Below are 17,955 nucleotides of genomic sequence, written 5' to 3'. Positions count from 1 at the left end.
AATTTGAGCTGAACCTTGAAGGATAGGTCAGGTTTGGGAAGGCAAAGAAGAGAGGAAAGATCATTCTAAGTGGCGAGTGAGAAAAGTGGCGTGAATGAAGACCTAGGAAGTGTAGAAAGTATGAGGAGAAAGATGGTAAAGGGTAGCAGGAAAAGGCTTGAGGCTACCCTAAGAACACCTTGTGGAGTTATTTCAGTGCCAGCCTAGGCTGGGGAGTCTGGACCTTACTTTCTTTAGTAGGGACACTTCTTTATGTTTCTAAGTTATTTAATATGAACACAGTACTAAATAAAAATACAAAAATAAGGAAAATTCTTCTTTTTAAATCAACATGTTAACTTATCCTTATGATTATCTTTAGTGTTGACATACTTGTGCATTTAGGTGGGGGTAGCAGGTATAGAAGTGTATGAGTGTGTGTGAATGAGTATGTATAGATGTGCAAGTGTGCATGCTGAGGGTGGGGCAGGAGTTGTAGGTGACATTCCAAAATGACATTAAAGTTGCATGTCATTGACTTCTTGCTCTAAAAAATACTAGAGTATGATAAAGAGTGAAAACCTGAAAGCTATGTGACTTGTAGCTATAGTCACTATATGTACCTTTGGTCATTACCTGCTTCTTATAGAGATCACCTTACTCTGCCCCTCTCCCCTCCAAATCCCATATACAGACACCACCTCTCACTGATGTTCCAAGGAGGGTCCACTTGCTATGGCTGAGCCCCAGCTGTCAACAGCTTAGTCATCTTGTGTTCTAACTAGAGTTCCCACAGTAGGTTTCTCAGGCCTCCTAGCTTAAGATGATACTACTACTGCTCTTCACGCTAGCCGAGGCTGAAATGTTTGTCCCCATTCATTCCACATTGCACTGTCAGCCCACTGTGACGTAACAAACATTTTATTATTATTGCTCTGGAAAACTATATTCCTGGCTCTTCCGGTGAGAACAGCGCATCATTTCTGTCAGGAAGGGTTATAATTGATGATGATGAAATTATTAAAGAAGCTTAGAGGCATCTCTAAATTATACTATAGAAGAATTTCAGCAAATGTGCTAGGAGAGCTCAGTCATTAAAAACTATCTTCAGCCTGCACGGCATGGCTCAGTGGTTGAGCGTCGACCTAGGATCCAGGAGATTCCCGGTCAGGGCACATGCCCGGGTTGCGGGCTCGATCCCCAGAAGGGGGCGTGCAGGAGGCAGCCGGTCAATGACTCTCTCATCATTGATGTTTTTTTTTCTCTCTCTCTCTCTCCTTTTCCCTCTCTCTCTCTCTCTCTCTCTCTCTCTCTCAAATCAATAAAGACATATTTAAAAACAAAACAAAAAAACCTATCTTCAAATAAATGAATACGGTTGATTTTTGTGTTTTCTTACCAAGTAGTGGACTTCAAAGTCAGACCATGGCATGCCAAAAGAAAAGATGGCTATGATGAAGTATCTTGGAGATGTTTATTTCCATTGCCTCAAATCGAAGATTGTTAATGATGAAATTACTTCAAATTGATTCAGAAGATTTAGAAAATCATCAGAGTTGTTGTGGCTTAGTTTTTACAGAACAAAAATTCTGTAATGTATTTATGTAACAAATATTTGTCGAGTCCCTACTCTGTGTAAGAGGGACTTTTACTAAGCCCCGAGGAGGTACAAAGTCCCTGCCTTAAAGTTACTTGTGCATAATTTTAACAAGACCTGCAGTCGAAGATGTAAACCTGCATTTCTGGAAGAGGAATTTAATAATTGAACTCTGGTCATTGCTAACAGAATAAGCTTGTGTAAAATACTTCAGAGGTAAAAGCCAGATTGCCTTCATTACAGGTCAAAAGTTTATGAAAGGTTTGTAACTGAATTTGATTGTTACAAAGAAAGGAATACTACAGTCTTCACAAATGTTACTGTCTTTATATGGCATTTATGAAAAATTAAGAAAATTAATTTCCATCTTGGCAAAGCACTTTGATCATTGTGTATTTAATGGGCTTTCCATTTGAGAACAACAATCATTAGTCTCTAATATGTTTCATACTTCTGTGGAAATAAGACAGGGTAGAATAAGAAACATTCATCTTCACTAGTCTTTGGAAATATCTGAAGTAATTGACTAGCTCAGTCTTCTGTGATGGCCTGGTGACCACTAACTGTGACTATTTGCATAATAGTCAACTCTTCACTTCTGTAGTGATAACTGTTTGTATCTGATTAAAATTAAGACTGTTTTAGTTCTCTTGACTTTTCCAGAAGTTGCAAAAATTGAGATTTGCTGTTCTGCTTTAACCAAACAAATGCACACATGGGGATAACAATATGCTGAGTTTATGCAGATTTTACAGCACGAATCTGAATAAAATACCCACTAATAGATCCTTAAGGAGTAATAAACACACATGAATTTTCCTTAGTTGCACTTTAAAGTGATTTTAACATACTACTAGACCTTAACAATAATATTTAATTGACAAGATTATGCATTTGTATGGATTGAAAAGGTGGTAGATATCTAATTCCAAATGAATCATAAATTTTACTTTTGCATAACATGTTTTATTAATTTCTTTATGGCCAGATATTCTACTTCCCTCCTGGTGAGAGTTTCTTAAAACATAGTAAGATAATTTAAACACATTTAATTAACATTTATCATCCATTTTATAAACTAATCTGACTTTTGTCCTCATAAATACTCTCAAAAATTTTCGGGGTTGTAGACCATAGGAAGACTATCCAAAGACACCTAATAGAATTTTTGTTGTAATTTAGTTTTCTTTTTTAAGCAAATCTTTTCTTTCTCTGTTGACCCTGTTCCAAAGTAAACTGACAAACTGGATGATTTTTGCTACTATGTAAGTGAAAACAAACCTAATACCACTGCTGATAAATATAGAGCTATGGGCTTCTCTAAGGTAGCTTTATATTCCTAGTGCCTAGCATGCTACCGAGCGAATAGTGCTAGGTGCTCAGTAAATAGATGTTGAATATTTGAATGAAGACAAGCACTATTTACTTCTCTTATGTAGTAAGTTTCTTGGGAGCCTAAGAGGTCATTTTATATGTGTGGAGTTCTTTATTTCAGGGAGTAAGAGATACTAGGAAATACAGTTATGCTAAATCTGTGTCCTTTTCTTTGAGAATTCAGTATATAAACATGTAAAAATGAATGAGAGATAATATAATGATGTTTGATTACTAATAATCCTGGTAGATTAATGAGATATTTGCCCATTTTAGAAAATGCAAGTAAAGGGAATGTATACAGTATGTTGAGAATATTAAAAAAGGAGTTAACACAGAGGTCAAGATTGGCTCTTTCAGAGCTAACATTTATCTCTGAATATAAACCTAAAGACGATTTTTAAAATATGTGCTACTAGTCTAATAGATGAAGTCATTGTGCTCTAGCTCTCAATGATCATTTCTGTCCTGTGTAACCAAAGAAGGGAGCTGGAAAGTGCTAGACTGTGAAGTAGATTTGAAGTAGCTATCTTAAAGACTAATCTGGTAAAACGAATTACTTTTGTTTGCATGCATTAGTGTTGGTAGTGAAGCTAGGGACAAGATGTGTTCTTTCCATCCATCCCGCACCTATTTTAGATTTTCTATTAAATACATTTAATAATGTAAATTAATTAGCAAGGATAAGTAAACTACTGGAACTATTTTCTCTTTTTTTCTTTGAATTAACTTTTCATTGAAGTATAATGTACACACACATATATATATCATAAGTGTAAAGTTAGCTCTTCATTAATATTCAAACTAAAACATGACTTTGAAAGATTAAAGCCTGAGTTATTAAAATGATGCCTTTAAACTATAATATCTTGAGTTTGTTCTACCCTTTCAGGGGTTTTCTTGGCCCTTTAGTGGGATCTTGAAAAGAGTGGTAGCAGCAGTATGCGAGTTGTAATAAGAAGCTGCATATTATGATGAATGCTAACCATGTAATGAAGTGGTATATTATTCTTGCATGGTTTGGGGGAGAATGAGGGGGCAAGAGAGAGAGGGAAGGAGAGAGAAAATCCTGCCATCAACAAACAAAATCAAACAAAGCAGGATCCTCATCTGGATGCAGTTACATTATTTGCAGAATGTATATTTATTGGGTTGGGTGTTGGTGGGAAACATCTGGGAAGATGGGACTCTGTGTTCTCAAGTAATCTAAAAGAGTGGTGTCCCAGAAGTGCTCCTGATGAATTTCAGTTGGATTATCCCGCTGGAGGTAGCTAGGTCCTCTAGCAAGCAAGGATTTGCTGTCCCCCACCAGCTGTGGCAGCCAGAGGTTTGCGAAAGAAGGCAAATGAAAAGCAAACGATGTGATATCAAGGTGTATTTCAAAGTCATTCTTTATTCCCTTCTGGAATGAGAACAACTATGGGCCTGCACCTTTTGCAGTTGTATTAATAGCACTATCCTGTGGAAACTGGTGCTCAGGAAGCCGGTTCTTAGGTCCTAGATGGTTCTCAGATTGATCAGTTGACGCAAAATGCCTAGTATGTTCTTAGCCCTGTGATAAGAGCAGTGGGGTATACAGAAATATAAATGGCGCAGGCCATTCAGGACACTCAGTTTACCTAGGAAGAGATGATTAATGAATTGAAACAATTAGTGAATACTTATGTAGAACGTATATAAGGCTCCTTTGTGTACTTCAGACGGGTCAACCAAGAGAAGTTCAGTTTTAGTGTGGTGACTAACTGCATTATGCTTTCTAAGGCACACCAAGGAAGAGTCTTAACATTTTAGACAGATTTAACAACAACAACAAAAAAGGTTTGAAACTAAAAGGGTTATGTTAAGGCACAATTTATATCCTATCAAATGGGACCTTTTCCCTCCTAACTCTACAGAATTAACTGAGGTCCATAATAGGGTTCAGCATGCACTTTTTTACAGTAAGAAGACACCTCCCTGACCTTGAAGGCTTTTAATGTAAGGTTCTGGGGCCTTTATTTCTTTCACTGTAGATACTGCAGCTTTTAGAGTGGTAACACTTTACGCAAATGACTCAGCTATTCTTTGCAATAAAAAACATGGCCTTTAAAGAAATTTCCCTTCCCTTCCCACCTTTTCTGTCTGTATACTCCACCTCTTCCTCTCTCATCACTCTTTCTCACTCTCTATTTCCTATCTCTGTCTTTCCCTTTTTCTCACTCTCTATTTCCTATCTCTGTCTTTCCCTCCTTCTGTCATGATTTATAAACATTGGATATATTCCTTCAGACAGATTAAAGAAGCTTTCTCCAATTAAACCACATGAGGAATGATTTGCTAGAAATAAAGCATTAAAAAGATCTTCATTTGATCACTGCCTTTAACTCAGTAATAGACATTAATATTCTTATGATTTTCAACACAAATTCTTGTTTTGAGAGAGAAAACGAGTCCCCCTGAGTGTGTTTGCATATTAGCACGTAGCCAGGTCTCTGCCAAGTTGCTCTCTGACTGACTGCTGCAGATGCTCTTTCTCAAGTATTCTGAGTCATATCTTTAGTGCAAGTCTTCAGGGACAAACAATAGCACCTGTTCCTCACAAGATATCAGGCCAGTTAGCCCATTCATGTATCTTTAATGAAGCTCTGGGGCAGATGGCAAAAAATGGCATCATCAACAACTTAGCACAGAGAAAACAAAGGGGATGAGTGTTGATGCAACAATGCTGTTTTAGAAATAGGAAGAGACAGAACCTAAGTGTTTCACACGCACCTGCTGCTGTCTTGATTGTCTGAACGACGTGAGGGACACCCAAGCAATTAAAATTCCTGGGCGTGCGTCCTATTTGATCAAGAATGTGTTCCCCACCCTTTCCAAAAGGGAGCTGCTTCGGTGAGGGACTGTGGAAGTTTAGAATTAATGGACAGTTGTGCTTTGGGGCATGCAGTGTGTTTCTATCATGACACACTGACTGAGCTTCACCTATGATGGGTTCCTCATTAGTCATTCAGGTTACATTTCCAGCCAGTTAGTGCTGACTTCCAAAGCAAAAAACAAAACAAAAAATGCAGTTTCACACTCAGAGTTATATTTTTGGCCACATCAAGTTTTACTCTTTGTCTTAGCAAAATCAGTTTTACCCGTTTATCTACAGGACAATTAATATATCTGTGAATTTGTGCTAAGCTACACTCTCAAGCAAAAAAGGTGCTATTTGAATTTTTGATAACATCTTGGAAAATACATGTGGAGACTGGTCATTCTTTGATGCAGTGAGGGGAACTTATTTTTTATTCTTTAGTAAAATATTTTTGGCGATTTCTGTTTCCAATGTGACTGCCTTTCCTGGCATGTCACCAGATGGGAAAATAGGGTGATGGGAAGGAAGGAGAAAGGCAGGCTTACATTCCTCAGAGCAGGGTGGGGCTTTTCGGTATCTTCATAATTCTTTATCTGCCCCAAGCACTGACACTCAGCCAGTGAGCTTAATTCAGCTTCCATAGGAAGAAAGTACTTTGGAGCCTATGTGTTTTTGTGTGACCACCAATTCCTCTTATCTCTCCCCCCTAACTTGCCCTTGCTTTCTATTTTCCACCTTCAACCAATAATCTGGTAAGTACAAAAAATAGAAAGCTATGAAAGGGGATTAAATTATTGCTTTAATTCATACTTTCCACTTATATTACGGTCATGAGCCACTTAATGACGTTCTGAGAAATGCATCATTCAGTGATTTTGTTGTTGTGCAAACATTAGATGTAGTTATACAAACCTAGATGGTGTAGCCTACAACTATAATTGTAAGTGCTGTAGTTTTATACGCTGGGCAAAGCAGTGGATTTGTTGACACCAGCATCAAAACAAACATGTAATTCTTTGCTCTAGGCATTACAGTGACTATGATGTCACAAGGCTATTGGAATTTTTCAGCTCTATAATAATTTTATGTACCACCATCATATATGTGATTTGTCATTGACCAAAATGTTGTTATGCCGCACATGACTCTGTTTGCACTGAGGAGTCGTACTGGTGAGTTTTCTATAAAACATGGTAGTTGGAATAGTCATAGAACTCCATTACCCTTGCTAATTTTTAAGAAGCATAATTCCTTTAAAAGAGCATCGCATTGGTGGATTGTATCAATGTCAGTACCCTAGTTGTGATATTATACTGTAGTTTTTTAAGATGCTACTATTGGAAGAAATTGGATAAAGGGTACATTTGATTTCTGTGTGTTATTTATTACACCTTTATGTAAATTTACAATTATATTTGTAAAACTTTCAGTCAAATGATGTTATCACAAAGAATTATATTTATCTCATTTGGGTCTGTTTAGCAAAAGATGACCTTATATTTAATATAATATGATACTTAAAAGTATAGCCTGATTTACCCTGACTTGGATCCTGGCTCCACCACCTTTTAATTGACCAAATTACTTAACCTCTCCTGGTTGTGTCTTCCTCATTAAAGGAATGAGAATAATAACAGTAAGTATACCTTAGAGTTTTGAGGATTAAATGAGATAAAGCATGTAAATCACCTTCCCCGTGCTTGACATATAGGAAACACTGGAAAGTACTAGCTGCTGCAATTATTATCATCATCATCATCACTATTATTACTTCTGTAATTAGAGCTAGAAAAAGAGCTTTTTACCATCTCTCAGCCTAGATTCTAATTGGACACTGGATATTTTGGCTTGTGTTTAGTAAGGGGCACTTTGAATTTTCATCTCATTGCTTTATTTAAAATAAGTTAAGGAAAATTTTATCATTTGGAGCTTAATGATCATTGCTAATTATTGTATTGTAATAAATTATTGGAATTAGTTACAGTAAATTTAAGATCAAATTATTATGGTTACAAAATGAGAGAGAAGAAGAAAGAAACAGAAACTAAACAAATATAATATCCACACTCCAGAGTCACCTCCAACAATATACCTCTGAAACATAAAATGGTTTTTAGTAGCAGACCTCCAGATTTTCTCTACTGAGACCATGTACACATGTGATTTCCCTTTTTTTCTATCACTAAAGTCCATGTGATGTAATGGGAAAAGCCCTGGACAGGGTAATTAGCAATTCTGGACTCTAGATCCAGCTCTGTCAATAGGCAGTGTGACCTTGGGCTTGTATCTTTTACCTTCTCTAGTCACCTGTTTCCGTGTGTGAATTGTGAGATTTGATTGTGATTCTCAAGAGTAGTCCCAGGGCCAGCAGCACCAGCTTTACCTGGGAATTTGTTAGAAAAATACACACTCAGGCCCCTACCTCAAATCTACTGATTCAGACTCTGAGGGTGGGGTTTACAATCTTTGTTTTAACAAGCCCTCCAGATTCTGATGCACACTAAAGTTTGAGCATTACTGCTCTGGGCTATTTTAGTCTAAATTTTAGATAGTTGGACCCAACCTCAGAGTTTCTGATTCATGGGTCTGGGGTGGAGTGCCATAATTTGCTTTTTTAAAGTTCTCAGGTATTGCTGGTGCTACTGGTTAGGAACCACACTTGGAGAACTACTAGGTTAGATCAACTCTAAGCTCATTCCCATCTCTGAGCCATTACTATTGCTTTCCCTATGACTTCTGTTTCCCTCCTTATTTACTTTGACCCTCGATTTATTAAGACTGCCTCTGAGCTAATACCATTGAAAATTTCTCACATATCCTATCTTGTGGAGGGTGATGGACAGAAAGGGACTTCCCTAAATTATTACAGTTTATGTTAATATCAAACACCTACAACTCTTTGGCATTAAAAACAACCCTAGATAATTTACTTAGTTATCTCATGGACATAGCTAGTTACAAAGAGAATATCTTCAGGCCCCAAGATTCAAGAATTAAGGTCTGGCTTATATGCACAACCCAAGGACACGGACAATGGTGGGGAGAGGGACTGGGGAGGGGGATGGGATGGGGTAGAATGGGTCATTGGGGAGAAAAACGGACATCTGTAATATTTTAAACAAAAATAAAATTTAAAAATTAAAAAAAAAAAAAGAATTAAGGTCTGATGCCTAATTGCCATCGATCCCCTTATGATCTGAAGAGCTTAGGCACCAATGTAAAAATAAAATTATGTTTTCATTCTAAGATGCTGCTTAATGAATAACACTAAAGATCCCAAATGACATCCTTAAATGATCCCTGTAATCCCACCTCTTCTTTTTCATGGTTTTCTAGATGCTTGGGATGGGATAATGTTCTATGAGGCACAGTGTCTGCTGAAACTATGGCAAGCCCCTGCCTGCCAAGCTGAATTATTTAGTTGGCTCATGTTTTCTTTTTTGAATTAGAGTTATGGATAAGGTCCACTGTTTCTTCTTTTACCAGTAAATTGATAATTTTCTAGTAGTGAATATTCAAGCTATATAAAAAAGAGAGCAAGGACCTGACATTTACTGAGTGCCTATTATGTGCCAGTCACTGTGCCACAAGTGGTATTTTCGTTGTCTATTTAATCCTCACAATAACCAGGTAAGGGAGTTTCATTAGCTTTGTTTTTCAATGACAGATTAGACTCAGAAAGGTTAAATGACTGCTCAAGATCACACAGCCAACAGAATGTCAGTGTATAGATCTAAGCTTGGATTGTTTGGCAGCAAAGCCTTTGTAGGCAGAATAGATTCTGAATAAATATGTGTTGAGTGGATGAAAGAATGACTATATCACATTATCTTCCTAATGTTGGCTTTTAAACAATCATAGAGTTATGAGGTTGAAAAGACTCTATAGTATAGGTCACTATTTAATCGGGTTCTAGTTCTGCATATCCTTTTAAGAATTTCTACCATGTAGATGTGCAGCCTCTACTTGACCACCTCGAGGGAAATGGCACACATGTCCTCTTTATTTAGTGATTGTTGGATAACTCACTGTTAGAACATTCTTCTTTGCCTTAAACTTCCCTAAAATCTCTTTCTTTTGAGCCTAGATCTGCCCTTTGTAACTGCTCAAACTTAATCTGGTTTATGGAAAATATATCATTCCTTCAAATATTGGAAGATAGCATATGTTTTCTATCCCAAGCTAAATAGCCTCCGTTTTTTTCAGCTACTTCTCAAGATCCATAACACATAATAATAACTTAACAGCCTGGCCAGGTGGCTCAGTTCATTGGCTTGTCATCCCATACACTGAAAGGCTTGGGATTCGATTCCTGGTCGGGGCACATACCTAGCTTGCGGCTTGGACTCCCGGTCAGGGTGCGTAGGGGAGGCAACCGATAGATGTTTCTCTCTCACATCAAAGTTTCTTTCTCTCTCTCTCCCTTCCCTTCTCTCTAAAAATTAGTGGAAGCATATCCATGTGTGAGGATTAAAACAAATAAGTAAATAGATAAATAAATAAATAAAATAATACTAAATAAATGTTTGTTAAATGACAGAAGGAAAGATTAAATAAATATGACACCTAGACTTCTTGCTTTCTTGTTCTCCTTCTTTAGCGTGAGAAGCATCGTGTTATATTCTAGTTGCTTGCTAGGACCAGGCTTCTAGGGGTAAATGAAATGATTTCATTCCATGCACTCTTGCACTGAACAATAGTGCACTGAACCCACAAAAAGCACTGTTTTATTTTCTGATGTGGAACAGTGCCCTCATCTTTGACATCTCAGATTTGCATCAAGTCACAATAAGCTGGACTTGAACAGCAAATCTAGTGCTTTTCTTCAGGGTTAAAGGCAAGACCTGGGCACTAGGGGATCAGCTCCAATTTAAGCAGGAGAAGTTTGTACTCCAATATACAAACCTAGGGCTTACCTCAGCTAAAATGGAAGAAATAGCTGCCCAAAGCTGGTTTCTTTCACGCCCCACTGGCAAGGTAGTAATTGCACAAAGACCTTTTTATTATAAGTTGATTTTCCTGAGAAATGAATTCAGAAAAATACTGTAACGTGTTTATTTTTTGCTTGCCCTTTATTAACCCACATCATAGGGCTTCCCCTAGAGAAAACCTGTGGGTGAGTGAAACCTCTTAGACCCACACAGAAGCATTTTGCAGTATGTCCCTGGCTGTGGAGGGAACAGGGATGGGACAAGGCAAGTTAGTGCTACTGAAACGGGGCCATCAGCCAGTAGATGGAATTCTGCCTGAAGAGAAGACTTAGGAATTTAAATGGGGGAAGGGCTTGGGCTTGGCAGAATTAGTGGGAAAGGTCTGCATGTTAAATAGAATATAATGTAGCCCTTTTATACTAGCAATGAGGCCAAAACCCAGTTTGAACTAAAAGATCATTTCTGTTAGTACGCCTTAGTTTTGATCTTTAAATAACAAAAGTCCCGTAGTTCAACCTATAAAATCAGGACCAAACGTTTCTGTGATGCTCTCCTGGAATCAGGACAGCAGGCACAGAGTAAAGCAGGGAGCCAGGAAATTAAAATGTGATTTCCACAGGCATGATTCTGTCATAGCTCTCATTTTCTTTATATGGAATACAAATACTGATATAGAGAGTGAAGATTTTCTATTTTGCATTTTTGTGCTCTTTGATACATTTACTGAGGTCAAATGAAATTTGATATAGTAGGATTTATTATGAAATGCTCTCTGAATACAACTCCATAATTACTGAGCTACATGGTAGTGCATAAAGCTGTAAAACTGCTTAGCCAGACAAGCAATTTATATGTTACGTCGAGGTGTGTATGGCAAAGAATATTAGTTTAATTGGGAGCCAAGATGTAGTAGCCTTAAATCTGAAGAGCTATATGTTTAACATAATGCAGTGAGGCTTTGAAATAAGATACCTAAACTGGGAAGATACAGCTTTTGGAATACATAACAATTAGACATTACTTTCTGACCAAGGATACTAAATACTATTTTCAAAATAAAGCACAGAATGCAAAGCTGGTAACAGGATAAAACCTCTTAACATTGTATGGTGTAGGAAGCAGCTTATTTCTTTGTTTTTAAAAAGGAAAGAAAATAAAAGGGAAAGAAGTCGAGATAAAAGAAAGCCATCCTGTGCAATTTAGCGGGAGTGAGGCTGCGGTGCGGCGCCAGGGGCTCTCGGAGCAGGCGCTGGGGCAGCGGCCTGCGCCCCGAGGGAGCGTGTTGGGAATGAGGTTGGGGGCGGGGGGCTGCCCGGGCACCAGCACACCACCGGGAGTGAAAAACAAATGCTGCCCGGAGTCTGCTTGCTCTCTGTCTGATCATAGGCTCTCTTCTGTTTAGCAGGTTCAGGGTCACATGCCTCCGCTCATGATCCCAATTTTTCCACATGACCAGCGGACCCTGGCCGCAGCTGCTGCTGCCCAGCAGGGATTCCTCTTCCCCCCTGGAATAACATACAAGCCAGGTAAGTAAGAGGGATTCCACATTCTTTTGGAAATGCTGAAATCCACAGGTTTTTGCTTAGTAGTCACAACAAACACAGGAGTACATGAAAGAACTATGAAAAAAAAGATCATAAAAGCGTATTTAAAAGTAAAATTAGAACTGGGAAGTTAATTGGGAAGGTAACATGTTAATAAACTAATGGGTTGCTAAAATTTTACTTTCTCTTCTTCCCCTGGAGTTTGTTTTGAGTTCGCAGATATAAAATGCTGCTCTTCCCTGGGGATTACAAATTTTGTTAGCTCCATTTCATACTTTTACTGTGAATAATTGTCTCTCGTTAAAGATGCTTTTCTCCCCCTAAGAGCGTTAATATTCTGGCAGAGTGGTCACATATTGTATAAAATGTTGTCATTATTTGTTGTCTGATTTCTCTTGGAAGAAAAGTTAAAACTGGATTGATTTAATTAGCTTGCCATTAATAGGTAAAATTCCTTTTTGATTTTAGTCTAAATAATGAAGCATTCAGTAGTATTTTCACATACATCTTCGAACCTCAAAAAACAGGTCACATAACCTTGCAGTGAAATATGTTTTGAGATGATTTAGCAAATGTTTTGATTTTCCTTTACTCCTCAGAGTTTACTGGACTCCTGGGGAATTCAATTAGGGACACGTAATGGTTTGAAGCCTCTTTCCGAGTCTCCTTGTAAACAGGGCTTTAAATGTTTAAAGATATGTTGCCAAAGGAATCCAACGTAACGAGATAGTCAAGTAAATAAAAGTCAGCCTTCATTTCATTTGTGCATTCTTTGTAAGTGACCTCAGCTCAGAAGTCGTGACCTTGTTCTACTCATTAATAATTTCTGTGTCAAGTCCTTTTTAACATATTAACCTGCTTATATTACCCACCAAATCTGTGTGTAACAAATCTGAGTGCAGCAGTTTCTTTGTGTGGGGGGTTTACAAAGTGAGTAAAGACATTTCATTTGCTCAAAGCAATAATAAAATATAAATCACTTTACTAAAATTCTTGGTAAGGAAGCTTACCAAATAGCAAAAAAAACAAACCTGATGAGTTTTGACATCTATTTTAATGGCTTATTGCCATCGATTACTCTTTTGCACTTGGTAGAGGACACCCTTCCTTGTGAGGAAAGGTAAGATGTCTGCGTCAAAACTCAAATGATTTAAAGAATAGAGGTGCTAAGGGATTGGCTAACTTAAAAACTGACTTTGAAAATTCCTCAGATACAAAAAAAAAAAAAAAGGTCAATCCTAGTATTGACATAGGTTTTTGGACAGCTGAGTGAAAGAAAGTTGTGTTATTCAGATTGCTAAAAATTGATTTTTCTAGAGGAGAATTTTTTAAAACAAGTTATATACCCTCTGAAATTGGGATTCATATTAAGGACAGGAGTATATTTTGTCAGAGAATTTGATCCTGTCAGTGCAGTGGTTCAGTTCTTCTCTGATCTCTTTATTTCTGAACTATTTCTTCAGTGTTTATAAATTTAAAATTCTCTACATTTCAAAATCAGGTAGGTATGGGCCTTACTTTCTTCTAAACATAGGTAGACATCAACATAGTTAACATGTTACTTACCCAATTTTGTTAAAACAATGATGATGTTTTCCAAGGGGAAAAATATTGTTATATAGTCAGTGAAGTTGGACTATTTCTTAGTTATTATTATTATTATTTTTAATCCTTACCCGAGGATATTTTTCCATTGCTTTTAGATAGAGTGGAAGGGAAGAGAGAGACGGAGAGAAAGACAAAGGTTTAGAGAGAAACATCGATGAGAGAGACACATTGATTGGTTGCCTCCTGCGGGTGCCCGATTGGGGCCAGAACAAACTTGCAGTGCAGGTATCGCCCTTGACTGGGTATTAAACCTGGGACCTTTCAGTGTGTGAGCCGACGCTCTGACCACTGAGCAACACTGGCCAGGGTGGACCATTTTTTAAAAAGTCGTCTTATGCAGCATTAATGAGATTATAGTATGTAACTAAGAACAATATAGAGATTGGAACAGTTTTGTGCAGCAGTGAGTTATGTCCATTGGACAGCATATGTACCGTGCAGGGTAGTATTCTAGGGAAGCAAAGTTGTTTTTGATTATTTTGGCTAAAAACTTTTTGGTTAAGGCAGGACAGGGATTTGGACATTAAGACAATTTTTAATCACAGGCAAGGCCGGTGAAAAAAGTATTTTCTGGTGATCCCTAAATTATGTCAGAGAATTTAATTAACCAGAACTCTATATTCTTTAATACTTCGGCAAATCTAGGCTTTATTGTGTATAAAAATTACACTTAAAAAATGACTAAAATTATATGTTCTTACACTCTTAGTAGAAAAATTACATACTCAGGAGACTTAATCTATGCAGTGTTCTCGTCATTCACATGAATTGGGGGAGGGCAATACTGTTGGACCGTAGTCTGGACTAGGAAAACTTTTTGGCTCCAAACTGAGCTATGATAATTTCACTTGAAATACACATGAGACATTGACTAAATTTTTAGGAGAAGCTCTGTCGCATATAAAAGCCATGAAATGGTCACAGAACTTTATATTTTGGTCCCCTAAGCAAGAGGTTGAGCAAGAGCTACCTTGGTCTGTATTAATTACAAAATAAGTGGCGCTCTTTTTTCTTCTTTGCTACCTCCGCATAACCTAAAACAGTTCCATAGAGCTCATGCCTCCAGCTGACTGAATAATCATCTTTATTACTAGAAAGCCAGACCCTCCTTGGGGTGATGTTCATGGTCAAAGTTGACTGTTTCTGTCCTGGCCGGTTTTGCTCAGTGGTTACAGCTCCGGCCGAGGGCATGCACTTCGGCTGCAGGCTCGATCCCCGGCCCTGGTTAGGGTACGTGTGGGAGGCAACCAATCAATGTGTCTCTCTCACATCAATGTCTCTCTCTCTCTCCCCCTCCCCTTCCACTCTCTCTGAAAAGCAATGGAAAAAATATCCTCGGGAGAGGATTAAAAAAAAGTTGGCTGTTTCTGAGCCCACATTAGGACAGTCTGCGCAAATATATTTAGGGCTCTGGGCCTTCACCTTCACATGCTGTACCATTGCTCTGGGCGCCTCAGCGCCCGGTGTGCAGCCAACAGCAAGCAAGTTCTCCCACCTCGCTGGCTCACTGAGGAGGAGTGTTGCCTGCAGCGATTGTGCAGTTTTAGGGGAACACCTATTAGATTGGTCTCTGTCAAAACAGCTTTATTGAGCTTTAACCCAAATCCAAAAAAAATTTTTTAATGGTTCTATAATTAGAGACATCTTTCTAGAAAGGAACTCATCAGGGCCCAAAACAGACCACAGACTTTTGGTTGCTTTGCTCCTTTACTGAATGATACTGAATGATGCAGCAATCCAGGGTAAGGTAAACACGTTTAAGCACCTATGTTTGACAAAATTAAAGAAGTGAGCCTCTTTCATGGCTGTCAATGTATATGTCAAAGCAAGGTTGAATTGCCTGTACAATAGGAACATTTTATACACCAGCGATGATAATATGATAATAGCCAAAACTTACTGAATAGTTTGTGCCAAACACTGTGTTAAATATCTTGCATGGGTTATTTTAATTCTTATTTGAACATATTTAACCTTTCTGAACCTCACATTTTTGTCATCTACAAAAATATGCTATGATTTTGTCCATTGCTCAATGTGGATGTAAAGGTTAAGTCTGTTAAAATGTATGAAAGTTCTTTCAAAATTCTAAAGCACTAGGTTTGGGGATGAAGTCTGACCATGAAGCTGAGTAAATTAAACTGCACCCTTGTCCATTAGAAATGTGGTCCAAGAACTGAGCATTTGACTGAGACACACTGTCCCTCTGCCTGATGACCAAAAGTAATTTTACAAGTATGCCTAATGCTGCTTTTAAAAAATGTGGTCAAATATAAATACCATAATATTTATCATTTTAACCATTTGTAAATGTACCACTTAGTGGTATTAATATATTTACAATGTGTAACCATCACCACTATGTATATTCAAAATTTTAATCATCACCAAAAAAACTCTGTGCCTATGAAACAACAATGCTCCCTATCTTCTCACTCCTAACCACTAGTAACCTCTATTTTACTCTCTTTCTCTATGAATTTGCCAAATTCTAGGTACTTCATGTAAATGGAATCATACAATATTTGTCCTTCTGTGTCTAGCTTACTTCATTTTCAAGGTCCATTTAAATTATATTGTATCTGAAATATTCATTCCTTTTTATGGCTGAATAATATCCCATTGTGTGTGTATGTCTTTTGTTTACTCACTCACCTGTTGATGGCCACTTGGGATGTTTTTACCTTTTGGCTATTGTGAATGATGCTGCTGCGAACACATGTTCCAGTCCCTAGTTTCAGTTCTTAAGGATATGTATGTGGGAGTGGAATTGTTGGCTCATGTGATAGTTCTGTTTAACTTGCTGAGAAACCTCCGAACTGTTTTCCAGAGAGGCTGCGCCGTTGTACATTCTCACCAGCAATGCAAGAGAGCTCCAGTTTGCCCACATCCTCACTAGCACTTGTCATTTAACAGGGGTATTTTTTTTAACTATAGCCATCCTAGTAGATGTGAAGTGATACTTTACTTTGGCTCTGATTTTCATTTCCCTAATGATGATTTTGAGCACTTTTTCCTGTGCTTACAGGGAATTTGTATATCTTCCCTGGAGAAATGTCTATTTCAGTACTTTTCCCATTTTTGAATTGGGATGTTTGTTTTTGTTGTTGATATTCCGAAGTTCTCTATATATTCTAGATATTATCCCTGATCAGATATATGACTTGCAAATATTTTCTCCCATTCTGTAGTTTTTCTTTTCACTTACTTAATAGTATCCTTTGCACAAAAGCTTTAAATTTTGATCAAGTCCAGTTTTTTACTTTTGTTGCCTGTGCTTTTGTTGTCATACCCATGAAAGCACTGCCAAATCCAAAGATTTACCCCGATGTATACTTCTAAGAGTTTTATAGTTTTAGTACTTAAGTCTTTCATTCATATGAGTTAATTTTTATATATGGTATAAAGTAAGGGTCCAACTCCAGTCTTTCGCATGCAGGTATCCAGTGTTCCTGACACCATATATTGAAAAGATGTCCTCTTCCCTATTGACAGGTCTTGGCACCCTTGTCAGAAATCAGTCACATATGTTAGGGTTTATTTCTGGGCTCTTTGTTCTGTTTGATTGGTCTGTATATCTATTCTTATGCCAGTACCATATTACTGTAGCTTTGTAGTAATTACTGTAGCTTTGTAGTAAATTTTAAAGACAGGAAGTATGGGTCTTCCAACTTTATTCTTTTTCAAGATTGTTTTGGCTTTTGGGTTCCTTGCAATTCCATATAAATTTGAGGATTGGCTTTTTCATTTCTGTGGAAAAGATTACTGAAATTTTAATGGAGATTTCACTGTATCTGTAGATTGCTTTGGGTAGTATCGACATCTTAACAATGTTAAATCTTCCTGTCCACGAACATGGATGCCTTTCCATTTATTTAAGTCTTTTAAATTTTCTTTCACAATGTTTTGTAGTTCAAAGTGCAAGTCTTGGCGTCCATGTTTAGTTTTATTCCTAAATATTTGATTCTTTTAGATGCTATTATAGACAGAATTGCTTTATTAATTTCCCTTTGGATTGTTCATTGCTGGTGTATAGAAACACAATTGATTTTTGGGTGTTAATTTTATACCCTGCAACTTTGC

General features: G+C 37.5%; 1 protein-coding gene across 25 annotated transcripts in view; it reads left to right on the top strand.

Annotated features, from left to right (window-relative positions):
• SOX6 (SRY-box transcription factor 6) overlaps positions 1-17,955 on the top strand; it is a 514,047-nt gene that overhangs the window by 384,266 nt on the left and 111,826 nt on the right. For 21 of the 25 annotated variants that reach the window (XM_016225178.2, XM_016225176.2, XM_016225171.2 and 18 more), the window contains one exon: positions 12,123-12,246. In XM_016225178.2, the coding sequence (XP_016080664.2) occupies positions 12,123-12,246 (124 nt within the window). The remainder of the gene's footprint in view (positions 1-12,122; positions 12,247-17,955) is intronic. The other 4 variants (XM_016225179.2, XM_016225177.2, XM_016225173.2 and 1 more) reach the window with 1 other exon arrangement.

This window comes from Miniopterus natalensis, chromosome 11, assembly GCF_054644295.1.
Source record: "Miniopterus natalensis isolate mMinNat1 chromosome 11, mMinNat1.hap1, whole genome shotgun sequence".
NCBI classification, from domain to species: Eukaryota; Metazoa; Chordata; class Mammalia; order Chiroptera; family Miniopteridae; genus Miniopterus; species Miniopterus natalensis.
This window is presented reverse-complemented; position numbering and strand designations above follow the sequence as displayed.